Source organism: Ranitomeya variabilis, chromosome 7 (assembly GCF_051348905.1).
Source record: "Ranitomeya variabilis isolate aRanVar5 chromosome 7, aRanVar5.hap1, whole genome shotgun sequence".
NCBI lineage: Eukaryota > Metazoa > Chordata > Amphibia > Anura > Dendrobatidae > Ranitomeya > Ranitomeya variabilis.
In genome coordinates, this window is record NC_135238.1 from 35,534,842 (window position 1) to 35,549,696 (window position 14,855).

Sequence of the window (14,855 nt, forward strand, 5' to 3'; positions counted from 1 at the left end):
TCCTGAGTCCTCATCATAAAATTCAGTGTTAGAAGTATGCAAAAGAATATCTAAACAAGCCTGACACATTTTGGAAACAAGTCCTGTGGACCAATGAGGTTAAGTAGAACTCTTTGGCCACAATGATTAAAGGTACATGTAAAGAAAAAAAAGCAGAGAATATCCGGAAAAGAACATCTCACCAACCATTAAGCATGGGGGTAGATCAGTCATGATTTGGGGTTGTGTTGCACCCAATGGCTCGGGGAACATTTCACAGATAAATTGAATTGATTCAATGACATTTCAACAAATTCTTGATGCAAACATCACACCATCTGTAAAAAAGCTGAAGTTGAAAAGAGGAAGAGGATGGCTTCTACAGATGGATAATGATCCTAAACACAAGTCAGAATCCACAATAGACGACCTCAAAAAGTGCAATCTGAAGGTTTTACAATGGCCCTCACAGTCCCCTGATCTAAACATCATTGAAAATCTGTGGCTTGACCTCAAAATAGAAGAGCGTGTAAGACGACCCAGGAATCTACAGAACTGGAAGAATTCTCCAAGGAAGAATGGATGAAAATCCCTCAAACAAGAAAATGAAAGACTCTTATCTGGCTACAAAAAGCGTTTACAAGCCGTGATACTTTCAAAAGGGGGTGCTACTAGGTACTAACCATGCAGGGTGCCCAAACTTTTGTATCGGCCCATTTTCCTTTTTTAATTTTTAAAATGTAAATGAAAATTATTGTTTTTTCCTAAAATACAAAGAAAATGTGTCATCTTTAACTTTAGGCCTTTTAGAGATCATTTTATCTTCAACTTCCTTAACTGTTCACAATACCAGTAATTTTGACCGGGGGGTGCCCAAACTTTCACATACCATTGTATTTTTTTCTAATGTCATGAGTGTTCTGGATACCTGTATAGCTGGGCAGAATCATCCAGTATCGTAGTGGCAGCTATATTGGGTGTCACCCAGCTTCTCTAGAAAAAATAAGTAAAAAAAAAATGTACAGAATTTTTAACAACTTATTAAAAGATAATATTAAAAGATAAGAATTTCAGGAATACTGGAAGGTAATTTTTTAATTATATATGTCAATTGTGGAAAATTATCAAGACCGAATAAATTGCCCTAAATAACCAATCGGGTAGCTTCTTTCATTTTCCAAAAGGTCTCTGAACAATGAGAACTGGACTCTGATTGGTTGTCATGGACAACTGCTTGGGTTTGTCTTTGCACCGGTTTTGATAAATCGCCCCTGTTGCACTTTGATCCATGAACCCATTAATATCCAGAAAGAAAGAAAGCCTGCTCAATTCACGAAATACGGTGACATTTTCGAGCAGCTTCTCCTAAGTGATACAATATAAAGCCATAAACAAGAGAAGATTATTCTAGTTTCTGTGGCGGAGATGCTAAAATCACACAAAGCCGAGTGATATGAGGTCCCGGCTTTTATCAAATAACACTTTATTGAAATGCCGCTTCTCGTCGTGAAGATTGAGGCTGAGAGGAATCATTAAACTCAGTCATTTACTTCAATTTCTGTCTTCCAGAAAGGAACATTGGAGTGGTACGAAAAGACGTATACGTCCTATAAACCAGAAGAAAAGGTGCGCTGCTCCATCTTCAGGGACAGGCCTTGTATATTCATTTATCACCGCCATATTTTAATGCATGAGTTATTACCGGCTAGGAAGAGAGAATTTCTATATACAGGAAGCAGAATCTACAGATAATTTCTCCTATAAACCTCCGCAACATGGAGGGACGTCGCCGTAGTGGGTGCTAAAGATGTTAGATTTAGGCCTGAGACATAAAAAGGCAATAATATATATATAATTTATATTTACAGAGGCTTGCGAAAGTATTCACCCCCTTAGCATTTTATGTGGTTTGTATAAGTTCATGTAAAGAACATGCCTACAATTGTGAACATTTTGGTTTTCTTTTTATTGTGAAGCAAACAACCAATAGGACAAATTAATTTAAAACTTCAGTGTGCATAACTATTCACCCCCCTAAAGTCAGTACTTAGTAGAGCCTCCTTTAGCCGCAATTATAGCTGCAAGTCGCTATGGATAAGTCTCTATGAGCTTTCCACTGGGATTTTTACCCATTCCTCAAGGTAAAAACTGCTCCAGCTCCTTCAAGGTAGATAGTTTCCTCTGGTGAACAACAATCTTCAAGTCTGACCACAGATTCCCAATTGGATTAATGTCTGGGCTTTGACTTGACCACTCCCAAAATATTTATACGTTTTCCCTTAAACCACTCGAGTGTTGCTTTACCAGTATGCTTTTCGTCATTGTCTTGTTGGAAGGTGAACATCCATCCCAGTCTCAATTCACGGACAGACTGAAACAGGTTTTTCTCAAAAATATCCCTGTTTCACATCATCTATCTTCACCTTGATTTGGATCATTTTCCCAGTCCCTGCTGATGAAAAACATCCCACACCATGTTTCACTGTGGGCATGGTGTTCTTGGGACGATGAGTTGTCAGTTAGGCGCCAGTCATCCTTCCACCATACATTTAGGGAGTCTCCCACGTTTTTTTGGCAATCTCAAAATGAGTCTTAGGCCATGTGCACACGTTCAGTATTTTTCGCGTTTTTTTCGCGTTTTTTCGCTATAAAAACGTGATAAAAACGCGAAAAAAACGCTTACATATGCCTCCTATTATTTTAAGTGTATTCCGCATTTTTTGTGCAAATGTAGCCTTTTTTTCCGTGAAAAAATCGCATCGCGGAAAAAAAAGCAACATGTTCATTAAAATGCGGAATTGCAGGGGATTCCGCACACCTAGGGGTCCATTGATCTGCTTACTTCCCGCACGGGGCTGTGCCCACGATGCGGGAAGTAAGCAGATTATGTGCGGTTGGTACCCAGGGTGGAGGAGAGGAGACTCTCCTCCACGCACTGGGCACCATATAAGTGGTCAAAAAAATAAGAATTAAAATAAAAAACAGTCCTATACTCACCCTCGATGTCTTCCCGCCTCCACTGCACGCTGCCGTTCGGTTCCTGTAGCTGATGTGCGGTGGAGGACCTTGCCGATGACGTCACTGTCCTGTGATTGGTCGTGAGCGGTCATGTGACCGCTCACGTGACCGTGACGTCACGGAAGGTCCTGTGCGCACAGACCAGCTATAGGAAGAGGAGCCGGACGCCGCTGAGGAGATGTCTGGGTGAGTATAAGCATTTTTTTATTTTTTTTAATTATTTTTAAACATTCTATCTTTTACTATGGATGCGGCATAGGCTGCATCTATAGTAAAAAGTTGGTCACACTTGTCAAACGCTATGTTTGACAAGTGTGACCAACCTGTCAGTCAGTTTTCCAAGCGATGCTACAGATCGCTTGGAAAACTTTAGCATTCTGCAAGCTACCGTATTTTCCGGCGTATAAGACGACTGGGCGTATAAGACGACCCCCCAACTTTACCAGTTAAAAAATAAAATCTTCTTAAAAGTCGGGGGTCTTCTTATACACCCTATGTCGTCTTATAGGGCCGGTGAATATGTGCCTTTTGGGGGGGGGGGGAGTGATCCTGATGAGGACGAGGGGGCGTCTCACAGGAAAGTGAGTATCCCCCATTACCTTATCATAGCGCTGCAGCGTGGGGTCTCTGTGCTGGGAGCGGCGGCTGCTGTGCTGTGCTGTGCTGTGCTGTGCTGTGCTGTGCTGTGCTGTGGCGGCTCCTCTTCTGCAGTGTGGGGCCTCTGGTGCTGTGGGGCGGTGGCGGCGGCGTATCTTCATACAGTCGGGGCTCCTCCGGCATCTCAAAGACTGGAAGCCCCGCCGGCAACTCCATGGGTACAATGCGGTCAGGTGGCCTCCGGGAAAATGGCCGCTGCTCAGATTCAGATCTCGTCCCGAGATCTCGGGAGACGAGATCTGAATCTGAGCAGTGGCCATTTTCCCGGAGGCAGCTCAATAGGTGCGATGCGGTGGCCCGGCCGCTGGGGGCTGCGCATGCTCAGATTCAGATCTCAACGAGATCTGAATCTAAGCAGCGGCCATTTTCCCGGAGGCCAGCGCATTGTACCGATGGAGTTGCCGGCGGGGCTTCCAGGCTGAGATGCCGGAGGAGCCCCGACTGCATGAAGATACGCCGCCGCCGCCACCGCCCCACAGGCCCCACACTGCAGAAGAGGAGCCGCCACAGCACAGCAGCCGCCGCCGCTCCCAGCACAGAGACCCCACGCTGCAGCGCTATGATAAGGTAATGGGGGATACTCACTTTTCTGTGAGACGCCCCCTCGTCGTCATCAGGATCACTCCCCCCCCCACCCACCATATACACCCGGCGTACAAGGCGATTCCCGGCGTACAAGACGACCCCCGACTTTTAAGAAGATTTTCAGGGGTTAAAAAGTCGTCTTGTACGCCGGAAAATACGGTAATTACGCTTGCAGAATGCTAAAAAAACGCGAAAAAAACGGAAAAAAAACGCAAAAAAAAAAGGATTTCTTGCAGAAAATTTCCGGTTTTCTTCAGGAAATTTCTGCAAGAAATCCGCAACGTGTGCACATACCCTTACAGTTTTTGTGTGTAAGTAAAGGCTTTTTTCTGCCCACTCTTCCATAAAGGCCACCTTTATGGAGTGTGTGGCTTATCTTGGTTGTATGGACAGATAATCCAATCTCTGCTTGGGAACTCTGCAGCTCCTTCAGGATTACCTTTTGTCTCTGTGCTGCCTCTCTGATTAATGTCCTCCTTGCCCGTGTTGAGAGTTTTGGTGGCGGCCCTCTCTTGGCAGGTTTGTTGTGGCACCATGTTCTTTCCATTTGATGATAATGGATTTGCTGGTTCTCCAGGGCATCATCAGATATTGGGATATTTTTTATAACCCAACCATGACTTGTTCTTCTCAACAACTTTGTCCTTGACTTGTCTGGAGATCTCCTTGGTCTTCATGGTGTTTAGAGATCTCCTTGGTCTTCATGGTGTCTGGAGATCTCCTTGGTCTTCATGGTGTTTAGAGATTTCCTTGGTCTTCATGGTGTTTAGAGATTTCCTTGGTCTTCATGGTGTTTAGAGATCTCCTTGGTCTTCATGGTGTTTACAGGTCTCCTTGGTCTTCATGGTGTTTTGAGATCTCCTTGGTCTTCATGGTGTCTGGAGATCTCCTTGGTCTTCATGGTGTTTTGAGATCTCCTTGGTATTCATGGTGTTTGGAGATCTCCTTGGTCTTCATGGTGTTTGGTTAGTGGAGCCTCTTGTTAATGGTGTTGCAGCCTGTTATGGGCCTGGTGGTTAGGAGCACCCGGAATGACCTGATGAGTAAACTAGTAATCGGAACAAGCTCTGGGAAGTGGGAACTCTGCTGACCGCAAACCCTACTCCTATCACACACACTAGAAATAGCCGTGGAGCGTACCTAAATCTCCCTAGACGCCTCTTCACAGCCTAAGAGCTAACTACCCCTAAAGATAGAAATAGAAGCCTAACCTTGCCTCAGAGAAATTCCCAAAAGGTAAAGGCAGCCCCCACATATATTGACTGTGAGTTAAGAGGAAAGTCACAAACACAGGAATGAAACAGGTATTAGCAAAGGAGGCCAGACTTCACTAAATAGTCAGAGGATAGAAAAGGAAACTATGCGGTCAGCACAAAAAACTACAAAAACCACGCAGTGTATGCAAAAAGACCCCCACACCGACTCACGGTGTGGAGGCCCAACTCTGCACTCCCAGAGCTTCCAGCTAGCAAGGAAATATCATGATAGCAAGCTGGACTAGAATTAGCAGTACTAAGAAATATATTCAGGCAGCAGTAACAACAAATGAACTAGCTGGGACTTAGCTTCTGCTGGAGTAGACAGGTCCTCAGAGAAGTCCAAGAGAGATCTGAACCAATACTGAAACATTGACAGCTGGCATGAAGTAACGATCTGAGTAGAGTTAAATAGGGAAGCCAGCATAACAATAAACGAGGGCAGCTGAGGAAGCAAACCTCAGAGACCAGCAGTTCCGCTCAAAGCCACCAGAAGGAGCCCAAGAGCAGAACTAACCAAAGTACCATTCATGACCACAGGAGGGAGTCCGAGAATATGGAATTCACAACAGTACCCCCCCCCTTGAGGAGGGGTCACCGAACCCTCACCAGGACCCCCAGGCTGATCAGGACGAGCCAAATGAAAGGCACGAACTAAATCGGCAGCATGGACATCGGAGGCAACAACCCAGGAATTATCCTCCTGACCATAGCCCTTCCACTTAACCAGGTACTGAAGCTTCCGTCTCGAAATACGAGAATCCAAAATTTTTTCCACCACATACTCCAACTCCCCCTCAACCAAAACTGGAGCAGGAGGATCAACGGAGGGAACCATAGGCGCCACATACCTCCACAACAACGACCTATGGAACACATTATGGATGACAAAGGAAGCTGGAAGGACCAAACGAAATGACACAGGGTTGAGAATTTCAGAAATCTTATAAGGACCAATGAAACGAGGCTTAAACTTAGGAGAAGAAACCTTCATAGGAACATAACGAGAAGATAACCAAACCAAATCCCCAACACGAAGTCGAGGACCAACACAACGACGGCGGTTAGCGAAACGTTGAGCCTTCTCCTGGGACAACGTCAGATTGTCCACCACGTGAGTCCAAATTTGCTGCAATCTGTCCACCACAGAATCCACACCAGGACAGTCAGAAGGCTCAACCTGCCCTGAAGAAAAACGAGGATGAAAACCAGAATTGCAAAAAAAAGGCGAAACCAAAGTAGCCGAACTAGCCCGATTATTAAGGGCGAACTCAGCCAATGGCAAAAAGGTCACCCAATCGTCCTGATCAGCAGAAACAAAGCATCTCAGATAGGTTTCCAAAGTCTGGTTGGTTCGTTCGGTTTGGCCATTTGTCTGAGGATGGAAAGCCGAAGAAAAAGACAAATCAATGCCCATCTTAGCACAAAAGGACCGCCAAAACCTAGAGACAAACTGGGACCCTCTGTCCGACACAATGTTCTCCGGAATGCCATGCAAACGAACCACATGCTGAAAGAACAATGGCACCAAATCAGAGGAGGAAGGTAATTTAGGCAAGGGTACCAAATGGACCATCTTAGAAAAGCGATCACAAAACACCCAGATGACAGACATCCTTTGAGAGACAGGAAGATCTGAAATAAAATCCATGGAAACATGCGTCCAGGGCCTTTTCGGGACCGGCAAGGGCAAAAGCAACCCACTGGCACGAGAACAGCAGGGCTTGGCCCGAGCACAAGTCCCACAAGACTGCACAAAAGAACGCACATCCCGTGACAAGGAAGGCCACCAAAAGGACCTAGCCACCAAATCCCTGGTACCAAAAATCCCAGGATGACCAGCCAACACCGAGCAATGAACCTCAGAAATAACTCTGCTAGTCCATCTATTAGGGACAAACAGTCTCTCCGCTGGACAACGGTCAGGTCTATCAGCCTGAAACTCCTGCAGCACCCGCCGCAAATCAGGGGAGATGGCAGACAGAATTACCCCCTCTTTGAGAATACCAGCTGGCTCAGGGACTCCCGGAGAATCAGGCACAAAACTCCTAGAAAGGGCATCAGCCTTCACATTCTTAGAACCTGGAAGGTATGAGACCACAAAATCGAAACGGGAGAAAAACAGTTACCATCTTGCCTGTCTAGGATTCAACCGCTTGGCAGACTCGAGATAAGTCAAATTCTTGTGATCCGTCAAGACCACCACGCGGTGCTTGGCTCCCTCAAGCCAATGTCGCCACTCCTCGAATGCCCACTTCATAGCCAGCAGCTCCTGATTGCCAACATCATAATTACGCTCGGCAGGCGAAAACTTTCTAGAAAAGAAGGCACATGGCTTCATCACAGAGCCATCAGAACTTCTTTGAGACAAAACAGCCCCTGCTCCAATCTCAGAAGCATCAACCTCAACTTGAAAAGGGAGCGAAACATCTGGCTGACGCAACACAGGGGCCGAAGAAAAACGACGTTTCAGCTCCTGAAAAGCCTCCACGGCCGCAGAGGACCAATTCACCACATCAGCACCCTTCCTTGTCAAATCAGTCAAAGGTTTAACCACACTAGAAAAATTAGCGATGAAGCGACGGTAAAAATTAGCAAAGCCCAGGAATTTCTGAAGACTCTTCACAGATGTAGGCTGAGTCCAATCATAAATGGCCTGAACTTTACCAGGATCCATCTCGATAGTAGAAGGGGAAAAAATGAAGCCCAAAAAGGAAACCTTCTAAACTCCGAAGAGACATTTAGACCCCTTCACAAACAAGGAATTAGCACGAAGGACCTGGAATACCATTCTGACCTGTTTCACATGAGACTCCCAATCATCTGAAAAGACCAAAATATCATCCAAATATACAATCATGAATCTATCCAGATACTTTCGGAAAATGTCATGCATAATGGACTGAAACACAGATGGAGCGTTAGAAAGCCCGAATGGCATCACCAGGTATTCAAAATGGCCCTCGGGCGTATTAAATGCTGTTTTCCATTCATCGCCCTGTTTAATACGCACAAGGTTATACGCCCCTCGAAGATCTATCTTGGTGAACCAACTAGCCCCCTTAATCCGAGCAAACAAATCAGACAGCAGAGGCAAAGGGTACTGAAATTTGACCGTGATTTTATTGAGAAGGCGGTAGTCTATACAGGGTCTCAGAGAACCATCCTTCTTGGCCACAAAAAAGAACCCTGCTCCCAACGGTGATGAAGACGGGCGAATATGCCCTTTCTCCAAGGATTCCTTTATATAACTCCGCATAGCGGCGTGTTCTGGCACGGATAAATTGAAAAGTCGGCCCTTAGGAAACTTACTACCAGGGATCAAATTTATAGCACAATCACAACCCTATGAGGGGGTAGGATACCGGATTTGGGCTCATCAAATACATCCCGGTAATCCGACAGAAACTCAGGGACTTCAGAAGGAGTGGATGAAGAAATTGACATCATCGGAACATCGCCATGTACCCCTTGACAACCCCAACTAGACACAGACATTGATTTCCAATCCAATACTGGATTATGAACCTGTAGCCATGGCAAACCCAACACGACCACATCATGCAAATTATGCAACACCAAAAAGCGAATATCTTCCTGATGTGCAGGAGCCATGCACATGGTCAACTGAGTCCAGTACTGAGGTTTATTTCTGGCCAAAGGCGTAGCATCAATTCCTCTTAATGGAATAGGATACTGCAAAGGCTCCAGGAAAAAACCACAACGCCTGGCAAACTCCAAGTCCATCAAATTCAGGGCAGCGCCCGAATCCACAAATGCCATAACCGAGTAGGACGACAGAGAGCAAATCAAAGTAACAGACAAAAGAAATTTAGGCTGTACAGTTGAAATGGTGACAGACCTAGCGAACCGCTTAGTGCGCTTAGGACAATCAGATATAGCATGAGTAGGGTCACCACAGTAAAAACACAGCCGATTCTGACGTCTGTGTTCTTGCCGTTCAGTTCTGGTCAAAGTCCTATCACATTGCATAAGCTCAGGCCTCTGCTCAGAGGACACCGCCAAATGGTGCACAAGCTTGCGCTCACGCAAACGCCGATCAATTTGAATGGCCAAGGACATTGATTCATTCAGACCAGCAGGCGTGGGGAAGCCCACCATAACATCCTTAAGGCCCTCAGAGAGACCCTTTCTAAAAATTGCTGCCAGGGCACACTCATTCCATTGAGTAAGCACAGACCACTTTCTAAACTTCTGACAATATACCTCCGCTTCATCCTGACCCTGACACAAAGCCAGCAAGGTTTTCTCTGCCTGATCCACTGAATTCGGTTCGTCATAAAGCAATCCAAGCGCCAGAAAAAACGCATCTACATTAAGCAATGCAGGATCTCCTGGCGCAAGGGAGAATGCCCAGTCTTGAGGGTCGCCACGTAACAAAGAAATAATAATCTTTACTTGCTGAATGGGGTCACCAGAGAAGCGGGGTTTCAAAGCAAGAAACAGTCTACAACTATTTTTGAAATTCAGAAACTTAGATCTATCCCCAGAAAACAAATCAGGAATTGGAATTCTAGGCTCTAACATCGGATTCTGAGCTACATAATCTTGAATGTTTTGGACCCTTGCAGCGAGTTGATCCACACAAGAGGACAAACCTTGAATATCCATATCTACACCTGAGTCCTGAACCACCCAGAGATTAAGGGGAAAAGAGAGACAAAACACACTGCAGAGAAAAAAAAATGGGTTCAGAACTTCTCTTATCCCTCTTTTGAGATGCATTAACACTTTGTGGCCAGCTGTACTGTTATGGACCTGGTGGTTAGGAGCACCCGGAATGACCTGATGAGTAAACTAGTAATCGGAACAAGCTCTGGGAAGTGGGAACTCTGCTGACCGCAAACCCTACTCCTATCACACACACTAGAAATAGCCGTGGAGCGTACCTAAATCTCCCTAGACGCCTCTTCACAGCCTAAGAGCTAACTACCCCTGAAGATAGAAATAGAAGCCTAACCTTGCCTCAGAGAAATTCCCAAAAGGTAAAGGCAGCCCCCACATATATTGACTGTGAGTTAAGAGGAAAGTCACAAACACAGGAATGAAACAGGTAGTAGCAAAGGAGGCCAGACTTCACTAAATAGTCAGAGGATAGAAAAGGAAACTATGCGGTCAGCACAAAAAACTACAAAAACCATGCAGTGTATGCAAAAAGACCCCCACACCGACTCACGGTGAGGAGGCGCAACTCTGCACTCCCAGAGCTTCCAGCTAGCAAGGAAATATCATGATAGCAAGCTGGACTAGAATTAGCAGTACTAAGAAATATATTCAGGCAGCAGTAACAACAAATGAACTAGCAGGGACTTAGCTTCTGCTGGAGTAGACAGGTCCTCAGAGAAGTCCAAGAGAGATCTGAACCAATACTGAAACATTGACAGCTGGCATGAAGTAACGATCTGAGTAGAGTTAAATAGGGAAGCCAGCATAACAATAAACGAGGGCAGCTGAGGAAGCAAACCTCAGAGACCAGCAGTTCCGCTCAAAGCCACCAGAAGGAGTCCAAGAGCAGAACTAACCAAAGTACCATTCATGACCACAGGAGGGAGTCCGAGAATATGGAATTCACAACAGCAGCCTCTGTGGCCTTTCAGAAAGGTAAAGTGTATATACTGACAGACAACGTGACACTAGATTGTACACAGGTGGACGTCCTGTCACTAAGCATGGGACTTCTGAAGGTAGTTGCTTGTACCAGAATTTTTTAGGGCCTTCATAGCAAAAGGGGTGAATACATATGCAAATGACAATTTTTAGTTATTTGATCCCACAAATTAAATTTTTGCCTGTATTTTTCTTACTTTACTTCACCAACTTAGACTATTTAGTGCTGATGTGGAGCGCCCCCACTGCCGCAGGGCCGAGGGGTACCCGGTACCGGGCCTCTCTGTCTCGGTTCTGGGGTTGTCACGGTGGCTAGACCCGTTATCCGTGACCCTGCTGAGGGGCGTCCAGTGAAAGTGGAGAGTGACGATGTTGTGGTGTGGTGCAGGTCGCGATGAATAACGAGGACACCAGGTTGCAGTCTCTTTACCTCTTTACTGAAGGCTTCAGGATCCTCAGTCCGGAATACGGTTAACAGGGCTGTCTGAGACCGGCCGGTCCGATGGCACCTCCAGAGTTCCCTTTGCAGGTGGAAATCTGTGCCTACCTTCTAGCGCTTGTGTGTTGTAGTCCTTCCCTGCTTAGCACCACGGGATAGTCCTCACAGCTGTTGTGTCTGTTTCTGAAGTTCCCTCACAACTGATTCTGATGTTCTTCTTCGTCCCCCAGATGATATGGCTAGGACGCACCCGTATGACGGGTAGGCCTGGAGGTCTTCCGGGACCCTAGAGTCGCCCCTCTCCAACTGTTGCCCCCTATGTCTGCTTAGGTGATTTAGGTGAGACAGCCCGCCTATAACTGACTGTCCTGCCGTTGGTTTGAAGTAAGGCTTGGAGCTCAATACTTCCTCGGCGTTCCGGCCACCGGCTACGCGCCTCAGTAGGATGTTTCCCCGGTCTTACAGCACGACTCCTACTGGCGTTATCTCCTTGTTGCGTTGATCTCGTTTCTCACTCTTCACAATAAACCTCGCTTCTTGTCCTTTCTTGGGGTACCGCCGCAATGAAGTGCAGGTGCGGTCCCGTAACGTTCTTTCTGTTCGCTAGGCCTCTGTCAGTATCCCACCCCTGACAGGGACACCCCTGAATCTTCCCCTGCAACACCCTCTGCCACAGGATGTTGCCTGGTTCCACCCCAGTCAGCTTTCTATCTAACTTCCTATCTAACACCCAGTTTTACCAGATTGTGAGGAGTGGCCTAATACATAGCACCCTTAGCTCCCCCTGGAGGCCAGACTGTGAAGTGTATTGGTGTCTGTGATACCTGGTCAGGTGAACTCCTTCAGTGCCATCAGACGTACCAATACCCCCCTTAGCGGCGGAGCATCAGTACTGCAACGACCAGGACTCTGGGGCGCTGCAGATGCATCACACAAATCAGATTACAAAAATATATAAACACAGGTTGTAATGTAACAAAATAGGTAAAAAGCCAAGGGGGTGAAACCACTGTATGTGTAATGTGTTTACGCTGTGTATAGTTTCCAAGACAAAGAAAGAAAAGTGGTTGATCTATGGACATCACTCAATGGATAGACATGTTAATGATATGCAAATAATGTAATAAAAATGGAAACTGCATTTCAAAACATCTTGTCTTACTCAGTATCGAGAACGACTGCCATGCCCCAAAAAAACCCGCACTTACAGCCTTGGCAAGCTATCAATGAAGTTATTAATGGTTGTCTGAGAAATGTTCTTCCATGCTGAATGCATTTGGGCAAATCGTCAAGATTCGCTACTGGGAGCTCTCTGCAGTTGCCAACCAATGGCGTCCTAGATGTCCTAGATGTGCTCGATGGGAGACATGTCTGAAGATGCTGGAGGCCAAGGTTTATGTCATGCAGGCTGATCACAGTAAAATTAGCAATATGCAGCTAGGCATTGTCGTATTGAAAAACAGCCCACAGACCATTTTCATGTTCCGTCTTAAGGGCCTCTTCATGGTGTTGCCCATGTGGTCTCCAGACAAATCTTCAGCTATCATTGCATCCAAGACAAAAACTTGACTCCTCGCTGAAGACAATAGACCTCCATTTCAGCCTCCATTGCCTTCTTGCTCTGAGGATGGTAGAGTGTGGTCAATGGAGCACTTGTAGTTGGATGTCTGGCTCGTAGCCCGGTGTCATGCAAATGGCTTTTGATGGTTTGTGTAAACTCTGTCTGACAGATGGTGTTTTGGTATGTGATGTCTAATTTCACTTGCAGAATGAATCACCATGCAAAATTTTTCAAATCTGGTGAGACTACGTGGTTAACACCGCGAAGAGGCCTTCACGGGAGAACATCACACTGGTTCTACTCCCAGGATCCTGTTGTGGGGTGGCATAATGTACGGAAGTGGGGCCCCCTTTAGTCTCTATTCCAGGTACACATACATTTCGGCAATACATAGATTTGGTTGTGGAACCAGTGGTACTTCCATTTCTCCAAAGCGTCCCAGAAACCATTTTTCAGCATGACAACGCAAGAATTATTTTCCTCCTTCTACTGTACACAGCCTGCATGGCCTAAATGTGCTACCATGGCCTGCCACCTCTCCGTACTTGTCTCCCATCGTGAACATCTGAGACGTCTTTGGTCGGCAATTGCAAAAGGAGCTGCCAGCAGCAGATCTTGATGACTTAGCCAAGTGCATTCAGCATGGAAGATCATTCCTCAGACAGCCATTATTAAACTCATTGATAGCAGCCAAAGCATGTCAGTGAGGGGATTTTTGCAGGTGGCGATAGGTGTTATGAAAATTTTGATCACATTTTTTCATCATTTGCATATCCATCCTGTGAAAAATATATAATATATGTGTATGTGTTTAGAATGATGTGGAGCAGCTCCGGTGTTTGGTGAAGTTGTCCGATGCCGTTCATGATGATATCGAGAAGAGTCAGAACGTCTACAACAAGCTCTTTGTCAGGTGCGTGCTGTAAAACGACAGGAGAAGCCGACGCCGATGATTCCTACATAATCTCTACCCAAAACATTTATCAGAAATCGAAAATTTGCACCAAATCTTCAACTCTGATATTCATCCAACGTCGCACTGTCATAATACATTTGGTGCAAATTACTCCGGGAAACTCGTTAATCAAGGAAGAACCCTAATGACCGGTAGATCGTGCCCTGAAACCAATATATCAAATATTGCAAAATATTGTGCAATTGTATCTGATGGCGCACCTTCGTTAATGTCAAATTTTGTACTAATTGCTGCATTTGATGAACGCCTTTTAATCTATCTAGAATATGTGAATTTTTTTTGTGCTTTTTATGTAGAAATTATCGCACATATTATTATTATTTATTATTATAGCGCCATTTATTCCATGGCGCTTTACATATATCTTTATACATTCCTTATTATACCTGTGCTGCAGCTTACACCATCATTCTTCTCTCCCTTAGTATTGTAAAGGTGGATTTTTTTAGTATCACCTACCGGCAGCTGGAGAAACTGGTAAGATATATTGATCTGATATACTGTATATTTCAATAAAATGCAGAATCCCATTATTTGGTAACACCTTTTCTGGTTGTTTTTGGCCCACACATGGCCATAGAGGGACCAGACACAACAATGATCACCTCCATTGTTGCGGATTGGGTTGCCGTTTAAGACCGGTTTCATACGGACCATGCTCGGATCACAATACCCGGTCTCTTGACCTAAGCCGGTCAGTCTGTGTATTGTAATCCAACCAGGTTGGTGTTTAATGGACCTAAGAAACCGGCCTAA

General features: G+C 45.5%; 1 protein-coding gene across 2 annotated transcripts in view; it reads left to right on the forward strand.

Moving 5' to 3' along the window:
* BAIAP3 (BAI1 associated protein 3) overlaps positions 1-14,855 on the forward strand; it is a 292,957-nt gene that overhangs the window by 250,151 nt on the left and 27,951 nt on the right. For both annotated transcript variants that reach the window (XM_077274813.1, XM_077274812.1), the window contains exons 18-20: positions 1,549-1,605; positions 13,939-14,036; positions 14,525-14,576. In XM_077274813.1, the coding sequence (XP_077130928.1) occupies positions 1,549-1,605; positions 13,939-14,036; positions 14,525-14,576 (207 nt within the window). The remainder of the gene's footprint in view (positions 1-1,548; positions 1,606-13,938; positions 14,037-14,524; positions 14,577-14,855) is intronic.